General features: G+C 36.7%; 1 protein-coding gene across 1 annotated transcript in view; it reads left to right on the forward strand.

Moving 5' to 3' along the window:
- The window catches only part of LOC145242397 (PHD finger protein 12-like), a 109,417-nt gene that overhangs the window by 26,850 nt on the left and 65,501 nt on the right, over nucleotides 1-17,066 (forward strand). The window contains exon 3 of the mRNA XM_080105424.1: nucleotides 16,252-16,327. Coding sequence (XP_079961550.1) covers nucleotides 16,252-16,327 — 76 coding nt within the window. The remainder of the gene's footprint in view (nucleotides 1-16,251; nucleotides 16,328-17,066) is intronic.

A 17,066-nucleotide genomic window follows, 5' to 3' on the forward strand; every position in this document is an offset into this window, starting at 1 on the left:
TTTCTTCGTTATTCATTGTTTACCAAGATGGCGGCTCATTTTACATTCATGTGTTTTTGCAATCTGTTTGTGCTGCATTTTCACGTCTATTCGTTTGTTTTCACTATGTAAATATCATTCAAATTTTTAAAATCATGTTTGTTATATAATAAGATATTTTGGACTGATTGATGACAGCAGTTTTATTATTTAATATTTTATATTTTAATTAATATTTATTTTTATACATTAAATTAAAAAGGAAAGAAACTCCATGTTAAAATTCATTTGAACGATCGTAATCGATCGGTATAAAATTTAGTAATAGCTTTTTGATATTTCATAATTGTAGCTCCGAAAAAAAACTATTTTAACCGAAAAGAGAAAAATCGTGAGAGATACGCCCCACCCCTCTCTCTCCTACACACACATGTACGAATATATGTCTTTATCTTCAATGTATAAAAATATAACATTTTTTCGGTGAGTGCTGCAATTAACATGATTAGTTTATACTGTAAAAAATAAAATATAATGCCTAAATATCAATTAAATCACCAGTAATACTAGTTCCTCATTATCGTTTAATAAAAATATTTCAAATATAATCTACAAAATTTGCAGTCATTTATTTTTCTTTTAAAAGGGCCTCTGAATAGTTAAAACAGTTAAAATTAAGTTATAAGCCTTTAATAAAAAAAAAACAATCAGTTTCTCTCTTCATCATCATATCTCTCTCCTTTCTATTTTCTCGCTCTCTCTCTCTCCTTTCTATTTTCTCGCTCTCTCTCTCTCCTTTCTATTTTCTCGCTCTCTCTCTCCTTTCTATTTTCTCGCTCTCTCTCTCCTTTCTATTTTCTCGCTCTCTCTCTCCTTTCTATTTTCTCGCTCTCTCTCTCCTTTCTATTTTCTCGCTCTCTCTCTCTCCTTTCTATTTTCTGGCTCTCTCTCTCTCTCTCTCTCCTTTCTATTTTCTGGCTCTCTCTCTCTCTCCTTTCTATTTTCTCGCTCTCTCTCTCTCTCCTTTCTATTTTCTCGCTCTCTCTCTCTCCTTTCTATTTTCTCGCTCTCTCTCTCCTTTCTATTTTCTCGCTCTCTCTCTCCTTTCTATTTTCTCGCACTCTCTCCTTTCTATTTTCTCGCAATCTCTCCTTTCTATTTTCTCGCAATCTCTCCTTTCTATTTTCTCGCAATCTCTCCTTTCTATTTTCTCGCTCCCTCTCCTTTCTATTTTCTCGCTCTCACTCCTTTCTATTTTCTCGCTCTCTCTCCTTTCTATTTTCTCGCTCTCTCTCCTTTCTTTTTCTCGCTCTCTCTCTCTCCTTTCTATTTTTCTCGCTCTCTCTCTCTCCTTTCTATTTTCTCGCTCTCTCTCTCTCCTTTCTATTTTCTCGCTCTCTCTCTCTCCTTTCTATTTTCTCGCTCTCTCTCTCCTTTCTATTTTCTCGCTCTCTCTCTCTCCTTTCTATTTTCTCGCTCTCTCTCTCTCCTTTCTATTTTCTCGCTCTCTCTCTCCTTTCTATTTTCTCGCTCTCTCTCTCTCCTTTCTATTTTCTCGCTCCTCTCTCTTTCTATTTTCTCGCTCTCTCTCTCCTTTCTATTTTCTCGCTCTCTCTCTCTCCTTTCTATTTTCTCGCTCTCTCTCTCTCCTTTCTATTTTCTCGCTCTCTCTCTCTCCTTTCTATTTTCTCGCTCTCTCTCCTTTCTATTTTCTCGCTCTCTCTCCTTTCTTTTTTCTCGCTCTCTCTCCTTTCTTTTTTCTCGCTCTCTCTCTCTCTCCTTTCTATTTTCCCGCTCTCTCTCTCTCTTTCTATTTTCTCGCTCTCTTCTCTCCTTTCTATTTTCTCGCTCTCTCTCTCTCCTTTCTATTTTCTCGCTCTCTCTCTCTCCTTTCTATATTTTCTCGCTCTCTCTCTCTCCTTTCTATTTTCTCGCTCTCTCTCTCTCCTTTCTATTTTCTCGCTCTCTCTCTCCTTTCTATTTTCTCGCTCTCTCTCTCCTTTCTATTTTCTCGCTCTCTCTCTCCTTTCTATTTTCTCGCTCTCTCTCTCTCCTTTCTATTTTCTCGCTCTCTCTCTCTCCTTTCTATTTTCTCGCTCTCTCTCTCCTTTCTATTTTCTCGCTCTCTCTCTCTCCTTTCTATTTTCTCGCTCTCTCTCTCCTTTCTATTTTCTCGCTCTCTCTCTCTCCTTTCTATTTTCTCGCTCTCTCTCTCTCCTTTCTATTTTCTCGCTCTCTCTCTCCTTTCTATTTTCTCGCCCTCTCTCTCCTTTCTATTTTCTCGCCCTCTCTCTCCTTTCTATTTTCTCGCCCTCTCTCTCCTTTCTATTTTCTCGCCCTCTCTCTCCTTTCTATTTTCTCGCCCTCTCTCTCCTTTCTATTTTCTCGCCCTCTCTCTCCTTTCTATTTTCTCGCCCTCTCTCTCCTTTCTATTTTCTCGCCCTCTCTCTCCTTTCTATTTTCTCGCCCTCTCTCTCCTTTCTATTTTCTCGCCCTCTCTCTCCTTTCTATTTTCTCGCCCTCTCTCTCCTTTCTATTTTCTCGCCCTCTCTCTCCTTTCTATTTTCTCGCCCTCTCTCTCCTTTCTATTTTCTCGCCCTCTCTCTCCTTTCTATTTTCTCGCCCTCTCTCTCCTTTCTATTTTCTCGCCCTCTCTCTCCTTTCTATTTTCTCGCTCTCTCTCTCTCCTTTCTATTTTCTCGCTCTCTCTCTCTCTCTCCTTTCTATTTTCTCGCTCTCTCTCTCTCTCTCCTTTCTATTTTCTCGCTCTCTCTCTCTCCTTTCTATTTTCTCGCTCTCTCTCTCTCCTTTCTATTTTCTCGCTCTCTCTCTCTCCTTTCTATTTTCTCGCTCTCTCTCTCTCCTTTCTATTTTCTCGCTCTCTCTCTCTCCTTTCTATTTTCTCGCTCTCTCTCTCTACTTTCTATTTTCTCGCTCTCCCTCTCTCCTTTCTATTTTCTCGCTCTCCCTCTCTCCTTTCTATTTTCTCTCTCTCCCTCTCTCCTTTCTATTTTCTCGCTCTCTCTCTCTCCTTTCTATTTTCTCGCTCTCTCTCTCTCCTTTCTATTTTCTCGCTCTCTCTCTCTCCTTTCTATTTTCTCGCTCTCTCTCTCTCCTTTCTATTTTCTCGCTCTCTCTCTCTCCTTTCTATTTTCTCGCTCTCTCTCTCTCCTTTCTATTTTCTCGCTCTCTCTCTCTCCTTTCTATTTTCTCGCTCTCTCTCTCTCTCCTTTCTCGCTCTCTCTCTCTCTCCTTTCTCGCCCTCTCTCTCTCCTTTCTCGCCCTCTCTCTCCTTTCTCGCCCTCTCTCTCCTTTCTCGCCCTCTCTCTCCTTTCTCGCCCTCTCTCTCCTTTCTCGCCCTCTCTCTCCTTTCTCGCCCTCTCTCTCCTTTCTCGCCCTCTCTCTCCTTTCTCGCCCTCTCTCTCCTTTCTCTCCCTCTCTCTCCTTTCTCTCCCTCTCTCTCCTTTCTCTCCCTCTCTCCTTTCTATTTCTTCTCTATCTCTCTCTCTCCATTCTATTTCTTCTCTGTCTCTCTCTCCCCATTCTATTTCTTCTCTGTCTCTCTCTCTCCCCATTCTATTTCTTCTCTGTCTCTCTCTCTCCCCATTCTATTTCTTCTCTGTCTCTCTCTCTCTCCATTCTATTTCTTCTCTGTCTCTCTCTCTTTTTCATTTTTTTCTCTGTCTCTCTCTCTTTTTCATTTTTTTCTCTGTCTCTCTCTCTTTTTCATTTTCTTCTCTGTCTCTCTCTCTTTTTCATTTTCTTCTCTGTCTCTCTCTCTTTTCCATTTTCTTCTCTGTCTCTCTCTCTCTCCATTCTATTTCTTCTCTGTCTCTCTCTCTTTTTCATTTTTTTCTCTGTCTCTCTCTCTTTTTCATTTTCTTCTCTGTCTCTCTCTTTTCCATTTTCTTCTCTGTCTCTCTCTCTTTTCCATTTTTTTCTCTGTCTCTCTCTCTTTTTCATTTTCTTCTGTCTCTCTCTCTTTTCCATTTTCTTCTCTGTCTCTCTCTCTTTTCCATTTTCTTCTCTGTCTCTCTCTCTTTTCCATTTTCTTCTCTGTCTCTCTTTCTTTTCCATTTTCTTCTCTGTCTCTCTCTTTTCCATTTTCTTCTCTGTCTCTCTCTTTTCCATTTTTTTCTCTGTCTCTATCTCTCTTTTTCATTTTTTTCTCTCTCTCTCTCTTTTCCATTTTTTCTCTCTCTCTTTTCCATTTTTTTCTCTCTCTCTTTTCCATTTTTTCTCTCTCTCTCTCTTTTCCATTTTTTTCTCTGTCTCTCTCTCTTTTCCATTTTTTTCTCTGTCTCTCTCTCTTTTCCATTTTTTTCTCTGTCTCTCTCTCTTTTCCATTTTTTTCTCTGTCTCTCTCTCTTTTCCATTTTTTCTCTGTCTCTCTCTCTATTTTCCATTTTTTTCTCTCTCTCTTTTCCATTTTTTTCTGTCTCTCTTTTCCATTTTTTTCTCTGTCTCTCTTTTCCATTTTTTTCTGTCTCTCTTTTCCATTTTTTTCTCTGTCTCTCTTTTCCATTTTTTTTCTCTGTCTCTTTTTTCCATTTTTTTCTCTGTCTCTTTTTTCCATTTTTTTCTCTGTCTTTCTTTTTCATTTTTTTCTCTGTCTCTCTTTTCCATTTTTTTCTCTGTCTCTCTTTTCCATTTTTTTCTCTGTCTCTCTTTTCCATTTTTTTCTCTGTCTCTCTTTTCCATTTTTTTCTCTGTCTCTCTTTTCCATTTTTTTCTCTGTCTCTCTTTTCCATTTTTTTCTCTGTCTCTCTTTTCCATTTTCTTCTCTGTCTCTCTTTTCCATTTTTTTCTCTCTCTCTCTTTTCCATTTTTTTTCTCTCTCTCTCTTTTCCATTTTTTTTCTCTCTCTCTCTTTTCCATTTTTTTTCTCTCTCTCTCTTTTCCATTTTTTTCTCTCTCTCTCTTTTCCATTTTTTTCTCTCTCTCTCTTTTCCATTTTTTTCTCTCTCTCTCTCTTTTCCATTTTTTTCTCTCTCTCTCTCTTTTCCATTTTTTTCTCTCTCTCTCTTTTCCATTTTTTCTCTCTCTCTCTCTTTTCCATTTTTTTCTCTCTCTCTCTCTTTTCCATTTTTTTTCTCTCTCTCTCTCTTTTCCATTTTTTTCTCTCTCTCTTTTCCATTTTTTTTCTCTCTCTCTCTTTTCCATTTTTTTCTCTCTCTCTCTCTTTTCCATTTTTTTTTCTCTCTCTCTCTTTTCCATTTTTTTCTCTCTCTCTCTCTTTTCCATTTTTTTCTCTCTCTCTCTCTTTTCCATTTTTTTCTCTCTCTCTCTCTCTTTTCCATTTTTTTTTCTCTCTCTCTCTCTTTTCCATTTTTTTTTCTCTCTCTCTCTCTTTTCCATTTTTTTCTCTCTCTCTCTCTCTTTTCCATTTTTTCTCTCTCTCTCTCTTTTCCATTTTTTTCTCTCTCTCTCTCTCTTTTCCATTTTTTTCTCTCTCTCTCTCTCTTTTCCATTTTTTTCTCTCTCTCTCTCTTTTCCATTTTTTTCTCTCTCTCTCTCTTTTCCATTTTTTTTCTCTCTCTCTCTTTTCCATTTTTTTCTCTCTCTCTCTCTTTTCCATTTTTTTCTCTCTCTCTCTCTTTTCCATTTTTTCTCTCTCTCTCTCTCTCTTTTCCATTTTTTTCTCTCTCTCTCTCTCTTTTCCATTTTTTTCTCTCTCTCTCTTTTCCATTTTTTTCTCTCTCTCTCTCTTTTCCATTTTTTTCTCTCTCTCTCTCTTTTCCATTTTTTTTCTCTCTCTCTCTTTTCCATTTTTTTTTTCTCTCTCTCTCTCTTTTCCATTTTTTTTCTCTCTCTCTCTCTTTTCCATTTTTTTCTCTCTCTCTCTCTTTTCCATTTTTTCTCTCTCTCTCTCTTTTCCATTTTTTTCTCTCTCTCTCTCTTTTCCATTTTTTTCTCTCTCTCTCTCTTTTCCATTTTTTTCTCTCTCTCTCTCTTTTCCATTTTTTTCTCTCTCTCTTTTCCATTTTTTTCTCTCTCTCTTTTCCATTTTTTTCTCTCTCTCTTTCCATTTTTTTCTCTCTCTCTCCTTTCCATTTTTTCTCTCTCTCTCCTTTCCATTTTTTCTCTCTCTCTCCTTTCCATTTTTTCTCTCTCTCTCCTTTCCATTTTTTCTCTCTCTCTCCTTTCCATTTTTTCTCTCTCTCTCCTTTCCATTTTTTCTCTCTCTCTCCTTTCCATTTTTTCTCTCTCTCTCCTTTCCATTTTTTCTCTCTCTCTCCTTTCCATTTTTTCTCTCTCTCTCCTTTCCATTTTTTCTCTCTCTCTCCTTTCCATTTTTTCTCTCTCTCTCCTTTCCATTTTTTCTCTCTCTCTCCTTTCCATTTTTTCTCTCTCTCTCCTTTCCATTTTTTCTCTCTCTCTCCTTTCCATTTTTTCTCTCTCTCTCCTTTCCATTTTTTCTCTCTCTCTCTCCTTTCCATTTTTTCTCTCTCTCTCCTTTCCATTTTTTCTCTCTCTCTCTCCTTTCCATTTTTTTTCTCTCTCTCCTTTCCATTTTTCTCTCTCTCTCTCTCTCTCCTTTCCATTTTTCTCTCTCTCTCTCTCTCTCTCTCTCCTTTCCATTTTTCTCTCTCTCTCTCTCTCTCTCTCTCTCCTTTCCATTTTTCTCTCTCTCTCTCTCTCTCTCTCTCTCTCCTTTCCATTTTTCTCTCTCTCTCTCTCCTTTCCATTTTTCTCTCTCTCTCTCTCCTTTCCATTTTTCTCTCTCTCTCTCTCCTTTCCATTTTTCTCTCTCTCTCTCTCCTTTCCATTTTTCTCTCTCTCTCTCTCCTTTCCATTTTTCTCTCTCTCTCTCTCCTTTCCATTTTTCTCTCTCTCTCTCTCCTTTTCATTTTTCTCTCTCTCTCTCTCCTTTTCATTTTTCTCTCTCTCTCCTTTCCATTTTTCTCTCTCTCTCTCTCTCCTTTCCATTTTTCTCTCTCTCTCTCTCTCCTTTCCATTTCTCTCTCTCCTTTCCATTTCTCTCTCTCCTTTCCATTTCTCTCTCTCCTTTCCATTTCTCTCTCTCCTTTCCATTTCTCTCTCTCCTTTCCATTTCTCTTTCTCCTTTCCATTTCTCTTTCTCCCGCTCCTTTCTGTCTCTTTCTCCCGCTCCTTTCTGTCTCTTTGTCCCGCTCGTTTCTGTCTCTTTGTCCCGCTCCTTTCTGTCTCTCTCTTCCCCTCCTTTCTCTTTTCTATTTCTTTCTCTTCTTTCTATGTCTCCCTCTCTTCCGATTTTTAGTTTTCTCTCTCTCTCTCTCTCTCTCTCTCTCTCTCTCTCTCTCTCTCTCTTGCTTTTCTTCTCAGTATCTTTTTCTTTTATATTTCGTTTTGGTATTCCTTTTTTTCTTTTTATTTTCTCTCTTGATCCTTTGTTCAAAGAATTAGATGTTTGAATAAATTATCTCTCGCTCTGATTTAATGGGTAACATCATCCACTTTTCTCTGCTTTAATTGTGGTTATCATCCTTTAGTAATTTTGTCATTTTGTGAGGTCACAAAATGATGTCATGAAATGTGCATGGGGCAACAAGCAAAATACACAGTTTTACTATTACATAGATAAGATGGGTATGATTTTCAAAACTGTCTACAATGTTTGTTTTTCTGTGTGTGTGTGGCTCCCTCAATATAGAAATAAAATAATTCAATTTAAAGAAAGTGATACACGACTAAAAATCTCCCAAATCAAAAAAATGATTTTTGTGTTGACTACTTTTCACTAATCAATTAATCTTTTTAGATTATATGTTCACCTCAAACAAAGCATATTGCCACTGAAGCAAAAGGATTCACTATGATAGGGGCCAGATTTAAACCAGAAATGTGTTGACAAAATGTTTGTTTATATTACATTTAAATTTCTGCATGTTGATGCAGTCATGTTGGGCAAATGGCAAGCTGTTTGAGAAAAAAAGTTATCAAAGTAGAAAATCTTTCAGTGTTTAGGGACCTCCACAATGAAGGGGTGTGATTTTTGCCTCAAATCAGGTGGGTTGGGGGATATTTTAATTATTGAGGAGAGGGTACAAGTCCAATAGATTTCTTGGATCACTTTCTGTAGAAATACTTGTAAAACAAGTACAGCAATGTAATACTGCAGCGATGCGGCTAGCTGGAACTTAGCAAGTTAATGCAGGATCTATTAGGTTAGTTAGTTGTTGGTGCACAAGCTCAGATATGGCAACAATACCCTATGCACAGGTTAATAATGACAATCTCAACATTTACTAAATGACCTTTAGTTTTTTTGGGTTTTTTTCCTTTTAATAAGATCCTTTTAGATATTTGTTGTGTTCTTTTGTTATAGAACACTGATTGCAACACCATTTATTATTCAGAACTTTGAAACATCTTATATACTGGCAAGTGTAATGAGAATGACAAAGCTCTTTTGAAATTTTCGAAATTGAGCAAAAAGCCATTACAAATAAATCTTTGGACAGTTTTTATCCATTTGTTCACAAAGCTCATCACTTGATTTTGAGATTCTAACAACTGACTTTGTCAAGCTCATCATGCACAATCCCCCAAATTCTTTTCTACTGTAACCATTTTTGCCAGCAAAAATGACCATCTTTCAAGGGACGTGCAATAAGTAATGCTCCTGACCCACTTCCCATAGCAGTAGAGCAACAAAACTTGGTACAGTTATTAGTATTTCTCTATATAGGAACTACCCAGAGTTATGCATTTCTCTCATCGTTTGATGCAGCTCTGGAGACCATTTTTGTAGAACACCTCAGGTTGGTCTTCCAACCATGACGTGACTTCAGAAATCAAGGCTGCATCATCTGGGAAACTCTTTCCTTTCAAAAACAACTTCATGGCTGGGAAGAGGTGAAAGTCAGAGGGTGCAAGGTCAGGAGATTAGGGAAGAAGGGGTGAGGATTTCATAACCACACGCCCGTGCTTCTGATCTGGTGACATGCGAATTGTGGACCGGAGCGTTATCCTGCAGGAGGAGGGTACCTTTGCTAATCTTGCCCCGCCTCTTGATTTTGATAGCTTCCCTTAATTTCCTCAAAAGTGAAGCATAATAGGCTCCTGTAATTGTGGTACTCTTTGCCAGGAAATCTGTCCTCACTACTCCGTCCTGGTCCCAGAAGACTGTGAGCATGACCTTGCCAGCGGAGGGCTGCACTCTTGCCTTCTTTGGAGGTGGTGAGTCCAAGTGCTTCTACTGCATTGACTGGGCTTTGGTCTCTGGATCATAGTGATGGACCCAGGTTTCATCCTGTGTAATCAGTCTTTTGAAAAACTTTGACTCCTCTTCTTGGCACGTCTCCAAATTCATCCTCGAGCACTCAACGCATTCTCGCTTCTGGAATGGTGTGAGCAACCTGGGAATCCATCTGGCAGACACCTTATGCATATGCAAATGGTCATGAATGATAGTTTCCACAGACCCTGTACTAATCTTGACATCTTGGGCTATTTGGCGAATAGTAATACACCGATCTTCCAAAATGGCAGCCTCAACTTGACGGACAAATGCCTCATCAATGGCAGAAGGGGGGGGGATCAGGTCTGGGAGCTGTTTCCACAGACTTCCGGTCATGTTTGAATTCACAATGCCAGCATTTTACAAGGTCATATGATGGAGCATTATCACCATAAGTTTCTTTCATTTCATCAAAAGTCTCCTGTGGTGTGTGTCCTTTCAAATACAAAAACCAGATCACTGCTCGACATTCAACAAGCTCCATTTTACACCTGACTCAGTTCAAACACCTGTGAAACAGAAACCACAATTAGTTTAGAGCTGTAATTTTCCACATAACCCATAGAGATATAAATCATTGCACATGCAAAATTTCAGCTAAATCAGACAACTGGAAGTGGGTCAGGGGCGTTACTTATTGCATGCCCCTCGTAACTAAATATTCAGTTTCAGGTGTTCTGTGCAATGTTGTGGGTCAGAAGGTAGGAACTCTTAGTCTCAAAAATTCTGACTTTGACTCTTTTGGCCGAGATATAAATGTAGTATCTCTTCTGTTTTTGATTATTAAAGAAGAAATCCTTCTAGATTGAGGCAATTTAAATTTTTGTCCCAATCCAGAATGCCTCCCCCTTCTTTTTTTTTTTTTTTTTTAAGGCGATTATGCTAGATTTTTCATACATTAAAACCGACCTTATGTTTAACTCTGCCCTTTTGGAGAATGAAATCAATAGAGATTCCTTATTTTAAAGAGTTCAGTATTTACATTATCTGTTCATGCTTTGGAAATTAAAATATCCGACTTAAACTTCTAACATTCTTACGAGTCAAAACAACCCTAGTTGCATTATAGGATCATAGGAACGTACCATTACAATTTACTTCTCCAAGTTACATGGGTGCAAACGGCCTCAACTGACCAATGAACTGCTATTTGAAAATATCCCTCTCTCCTCATGTGAATTTGGTCAAGTCAAAGGCTTTGGTATCTTGTTTCTATTTAACAGAATAAGCAACTCTAGTAAATATTAGAGAGAGTTATCAATTAGTGAAACCAGTTGTCAAAGTATGTCAGGAGTGTAACTTCTGTTAATTTAATCTATCATATAAAGCTATCGTGTCAGATTTTCAAAATTAGATTTAAATAGCATTTAAGCTGACAAATCAAACTTTGCTTCTGATTAATCAGTTTTCATGTGTTATTGTTGTCCCATGTTATTGACAATATATTAATATACTTCACTATATTTGAAAAATTACTTTTTGGTCCACCTGGCTAAACAATTTTGTGGTGGACGAAGAAGGTTGTCACTGGCGCTGACACAACCGGACAACAATCAACAGAGTATTTGGGATCCTTGGCCACAACAACAACTGTATCATACACACACTCGGAGCACAACTTTTTTGTGTTGGTTTTACCATAATGTTATTGAGATACCATCGCACTAGAGATCTGCCTACAAGTGTAAAAGTAAAATAAGTTCTTTCTTTTAAAATATAAATCATTTAAAATAATGATAATGATGAGCCGATTTAGAAAAAAAGATGTTCATACCTAAAAAAAAAAAAAACCTACTCCCCCCCCCCTTGTTTTTTATAATTGTGTATTTTTCTTGTCGTTCTAATTTTTTTGCATAACACTTGGGGGAGGAGCTAAATGTTTTTCTCATCCTTTATAGGAGCAATGATTCTTTAAATAGTAAGTAAATTTCAGATCCCCCCCCCCCACACACACACACATACACAAACACTTCTCACTCGACCCGTTCTACCGGCTAATTTTGTATTGTTTGCTTAATAAAATGAAGAAAATCCATTAAAAATAAAAACAGCTTCAAATGCATATTTTTTAGTATAAGATATTGATTCTGGGAGTTTTAAACATTTCAAATTTTTCCATCTGTATTAAGGGGATAAGCTGTGGTAGGTCATTAAAAACAAAGAAAGTATTGAAAAAAGTATGTAGTTATCCTTATACAATCCCGAGCAATGTTGGGACATGCTGCTAGTGTCACATGACTAGATTAGGTTTAATCATGCTGTTTTCATGTAAGACAAAAAACTCATCATAAGCTGTGTTCACTCTGTATCTACACTCTTCAAAGTACATCTAAAATACACGCTTTTATACTTAGCTCTCTTTGCATATAAATTTAACAATTGAAATTAATTTCAAAAGAACAAGTCCAAATAATTCTATATTTGAAATAGTTGGTGTAAGCAATTTCATTCTTTCTCTGTGACAGTAACCTCTTCCCCTCACAACTTGTTTTCTTACAGATATTTTTTACAAATTTTCCAGTAATGGATAAACGATGCCTCTTTAAAAATATTTAATAAAAATAGTTTTATGTAAATTTTAAACCCCAATATGAAAAATTTCCTAAACCAATGATCAGAACTTGTATGAAAATATATAGATAAAAAATAAATTCCTACTACATCGATTTGAAGAATAGTAATCAATTAATTACAAAATAAAAATATGAAATTGACTGGAGATCACTTGGAAATTTGATATTCTCATGAAACTTTGTCCTTGAGAGGAAGCCGGTTCAACCTGGCTATGGTGAATGTCGCTCATGTAAAATAAAATGAAAAATAATAAACAATAAATAAATCAAATAAAAAAATATTTTTTTAAAACAATGACTATGAAATAAATCCTCAAAAACTACAAAAAATGATTAAAACAAAATGAAAAGAAATAAACAATAATTACATTTTTTAAAATAAATTTTTTAAACCATGAACAAATAAATCCCCCCTCACACGATTGAAAAAAGTATTTAGAAAAAGCAATTTCTTAATTGTTCAATTCTAAATATATCCTGTCATTATTAATTTTTCTCAATTATAATTCAAGGTAAAAAAACAGTGAGTTTAACATAATTAAATTCAAAATGATAGACAAAAGAATATAGTAAAAGATGGGTGACTTAGTGAGGTAATTGCAAGTTAGAGCTAATTAGATTTAAAATGGAATTTATTTTTCACATATCTCATTCCCAAAACTAAAGAATATTTTAGCATGTATTTTGTGTGATTTAAATCTATATGAAAATGCCTCCGGAAGAAACAAATGTTGATTAACACAGCTTTAGTATACTGAAAGACAAATAGCAACTCTGCTAGAATAAAATGGATGAGAAGAAGTGTGCTTTACACAAATATAAGATTAGAGACAAGCAATGAAAGTGACAGGAATTTGTTTTTAAATTTTTAACAAAAAAATTCCTTCTCTTGATTGAAGAAAAACGTAGACCCCTACTACCATGTCTCCTTCTCCAACATCAGGGGTCTACGTTCTAACCTTCCAGAGGTTGAAACCCAATTACAGGAGACTAAACCAGACCTTTTATTTTTAAGTGAAACTGGCATTGGACAGGCTATTTCCCTTGATGAGTTTGCAATTACAGGATACTCTAACTTAACTTCTAAATCTGACCCCCAAGATCGCCATGGGCATGGAATATGTGCCTATATAAAAGATAGCTTTCCATGTGGGAGGGACATCTCCAGGGAAGATCCTAACTTACCCTATATGTGCTTCCGGGTTGCTTTAGCTCACACTACTGCATTTATATTTACTCTCTATCGCCCCCACAACAGCGGAGTTACTATCTTTCAAAGCATATCTGAGAAAATTGACCAAGTCCTTTCTACTTATCCTTCAGCTAACATTCACGTATGTGGAGACTTCAATGTTCACAACGTCGAATGGTTGACCCACTCAAACAAGACCGATGATGAGGGGAGGTTCTGTCATGATTTCTCCATTGCCTATGACCTCACTCAGATTGTTCAGGAACCTACCCGTGTGCCCGATAATGACGGCCAGTATGCGAGCCTACTAGACCTTTTTCTCACAACTTGCCCTGAACTATGTTCAGTTTCTGTTCTGTCGCCTCTTGGATCTTCCGACCACTCTGTTGTATCAATTAAGATAAAAATGAAATGTAATAAGTCCCCAGACGTACCTCTTCATCGTACAGTATATCGATACACTAAGGCTGACTGGGATAGCTTCCGTACATTTATATCTGATCTACCTCTGCATTCCATGTTTAAAAAGGATGTGTCCTCTATAGTATTAGACCTAACTGAATGGTTAATTGTAGGTATTGACCATTTCATACCCTCTAAAAAGTTTCAGCAAAAACCTAACAGCCAGCCATGGTTCTCTCCAGAATGTGCTGCTGCCATTGCGCACAGAAATCACTTTTTCCACTGCTTCAAACGTAATAGATGTATGGAAACTAAAGCCGTTTTCAGGACTGCCAGCAACCATTGTAAGAAAGTAATAAGGAACGCAAGAGAGTTATATGCTCAATCTGTTAAGTCCAAAGTAGCTGAGCAGCGGCTTGGTTCCCACCAGTTTTGGCAAATAGCAAACAGAATCCTGAACAGAAGCGTGTGCTCCATCCCAACTATTATCAATGGACCTGAGGTAATCTCGTCAGCATCAGACAAAGCCAAACTCTTTGTCAAGAACTTTGCAGCTAATTCTACCCTTTGCGACCAAGACCGCCAACCCCCAATATTTCCTCTTGTATCAGAAAACACGCTACGTGATATACGTATATCTGTACGTGATGTTGCCAAGCTAATCAAAAACCTTGATTCCAGTAAAGCAACTGGCCCTGATGGTCTTCCAATTATAGTACTAAAAAAACTTCAACCTGAACTAGCGCCCATACTTACAAAACTGTTTAAACGTTGTCTTAAGGAGAATAGTTTCCCATCTCCCTGGAAAATCTTATCAGTATGCCCTGTATTTAAGAATTCAGGTGATCGCTCATCCCCCTCTCAGTACAGGCCAATAAGTCTCCTGTGCGTCATGAGTAAGTTGCTAGAATCTGTATTAAATACAGAAGTAATCAAACATCTCAACAAAAATAACCTTAGTGACACTCAATATGGTTTCCGTTCTGCTAGATCTACAGCAGATGTCCTTACAGTTATATCGCATAGGATTAGCAAATCTCTCGACGGTGGCAATCTTTCTAGGGCAATTGCTCTTGACATATCTAAAGCCTTTGATAGGGTATGGCATAAAGGTTTACTTCATAAGATCGCTAGCTATGGTATAGCTGGAAAAGTCTTCTCAATTATTAAATCATTTCTTTCTGATAGGTTCATAAGAGTAGTAGTTGAGGGGCAAAAATCAGAAGCTCACAGTATTAATGCCGGTGTCCCTCAGGGATCCATCCTGGGCCCAACTCTTTTCCTGATCTACATTAATGATCTTCCAAATCATATCCTTACATCATTTGTAGACATTTATGCTGACGACACTACCATTTATGGTACCACATCTAAGACAGTAAACGACCAAGTTCTCTCCGATTCTCTCTCCTCTGATCTTGAGCACGTAGTACAATGGGGAAAGGAGTGGCTGGTTACTTTTAATGCATCTAAAACCAAGCTTCTCTCTTTACATCATCAACATTCTAATCCACATTTGTCATCAATTGAAATGAATGGCTCTCGTCTTCAGGAGGCCTCAAGTTTTGACAAGCTTCTGGGCTTGACCATTACTCCTGATCTTAAATGGAACACGTATATCAAATCTGTTGCCAAGGCCGCTGGAAAAATGGTGGGATCTTTCTATCGATCCAGTAGATATCTCACTGCTGATGCTATTCTCTATCTATATAAGAGCCAGGTACGTCCAAGGATGGAATACTGTTGCCACATCTGGGCAGGAGCTGCTAGAAAGGACTTGGCCTGCCTTGATAGAGTTCAAAATAGACTTCGTAGCCTCGTAGGAGATGTCCTTTTCTCCTCCTTACAACCTCTATCTCACAGAAGAGATGTTGCGAGTTTGTCTCTGATGTATCGTTATTTTCATGGAAAGTGTTCAACTGAGCTTCAATCTATGGTCCCCCCTCGCCAAACTTTCACAAGAAACACTCGTCTAGCTGTAAACACTATCAATAATTTCCCCCACTCTTTATCTGTCCCTAAACCTAAACGTAGATTCCATGAACAAAGCTTCTTTCTTAGAACTGCACGCCTGTGGAATTGTCTTCCGTTTTCCTGCTTTCCGGCTGACTACAATATGGTTGTGTTCAAGTCTAAAGTAAATAAGTTCTTGATGAGCCGTTCCATATAAGTTATTAAATTTACCAAATTTTCATTACTAATGATTACTATATTGACCAACTTCTACTGTACACTCTTTAACCCTTATCCTTGAGTGGCCTCTGGGCCTTGATAATGTGGTGATGCCTTTGTAAAAAAAAAAAAAAAAAAAAAAAAAAATTTAAAACTCAGAGAATTATTCGATTTTAATGAAATTGTCAGTATTTATTAATAGAGGAATGTTAATGTAAAAATTATTCATTTAACAAAAGAAAAACTTAAAGATTTTATTTTATTTTATTCAGTCATTTTAATGAGTTTATTTATCCCTACTTTCATTTTAATGACAAAAAATTTCTTATTGTCCCATAATCGAAATTCAGTACCTATCTTTTACAAACTGAAAGTGTAAATGAAAAAAATATTAAAGGCAACTAGTATTTAAAGTTTTCAAGATATATCTTGTTTATTTTGCATTTTTAAAGTGCCAACTTTTTGTAAAGGCAGTCACAGAATTTTGACTATAAGACATATTTCATCTTTGTAATGAATGTAGTTATTTGTGATGAAATCTATTTTTTTTAATTTATTAAAATCCTGAAAATTTCATTAAGATTCTGATTTTTTATGTTTTAAGGGAATTTTTTATTTTATTTTGATTAATCAGATAAGTTTTTTGAATTCTTTATTTTTTTTCTCAGCAATCTAAATCTTATTTTCTCTTTTGTTTTCCCCCTCATTAGTGATCCCCCACTTACTGAAGATGATGTTCCATCTGGAGAGTGGGTGTGTCATCGCTGTTCATTACTGGCTGCCGAGGTAAGTTTATGTACATATTAACAAGAGCATCTCTTAAACTGTCTCTGTTTGTAGCATAACCTTGTAATCTATATATATAAAAGGCAAAATGTGTGTGTGTGTGTGTGTGTGTGTTTGTATGTCTCGCAAAACTTTCGACAGGGGCCACGGATTTTCGCCAGATAGGTATCATTTTCAAGCTCGAACCTTTGGCTGACAAATGTTGAAAAATTGGCTAAAAACATTAATTCCTTCACCCTCAACGGCTTGTTTTTTTACAGGGAGGGTAGCAAAAAATCCTTCTTTCATGACAAGATAACGATATACACATGCGCCAATGACAGCGTCCATTGAATCAGTTTAAATATTATAAAAACCGACCCAATTTCAGCGATGCTTTCTTCGCTCAGTTGGTTAAAGAGTAGCGTCATTATCTAAAGGTTGAGAGTTCAAATCGTGATGGAAGGTATCTTTTTTTTTTTTTTTTTCAATTTTTAAACTTTTAATATTGAAACAGGGTTATTTTTTCTTTTTGTTTTTGTTTTTCCAAACATTGCTTCACTTTCGCCAATTTAAAAAAATTTTTTAAACAAGTTTAACACACACACACTTTTTTTTTTTTTTTTTTTGACTATTGAAACAGTTCTTTCTTTTTTCATCACGTACGCTGTTTTTTCAGATTTTCTGAAGACGTTTATCATCGTTTTTTGTAATTGTTTTGATTTATCCCCCCCATCTCCAACACGCACCTCCAGTTTTT

The sequence above is a fragment of the Euprymna scolopes genome, chromosome 21, assembly GCF_053919585.1.
Source record: "Euprymna scolopes isolate OS-2025 chromosome 21, ASM5391958v1, whole genome shotgun sequence".
In the NCBI taxonomy this organism is placed as follows: Eukaryota; Metazoa; Mollusca; class Cephalopoda; order Sepiida; family Sepiolidae; genus Euprymna; species Euprymna scolopes.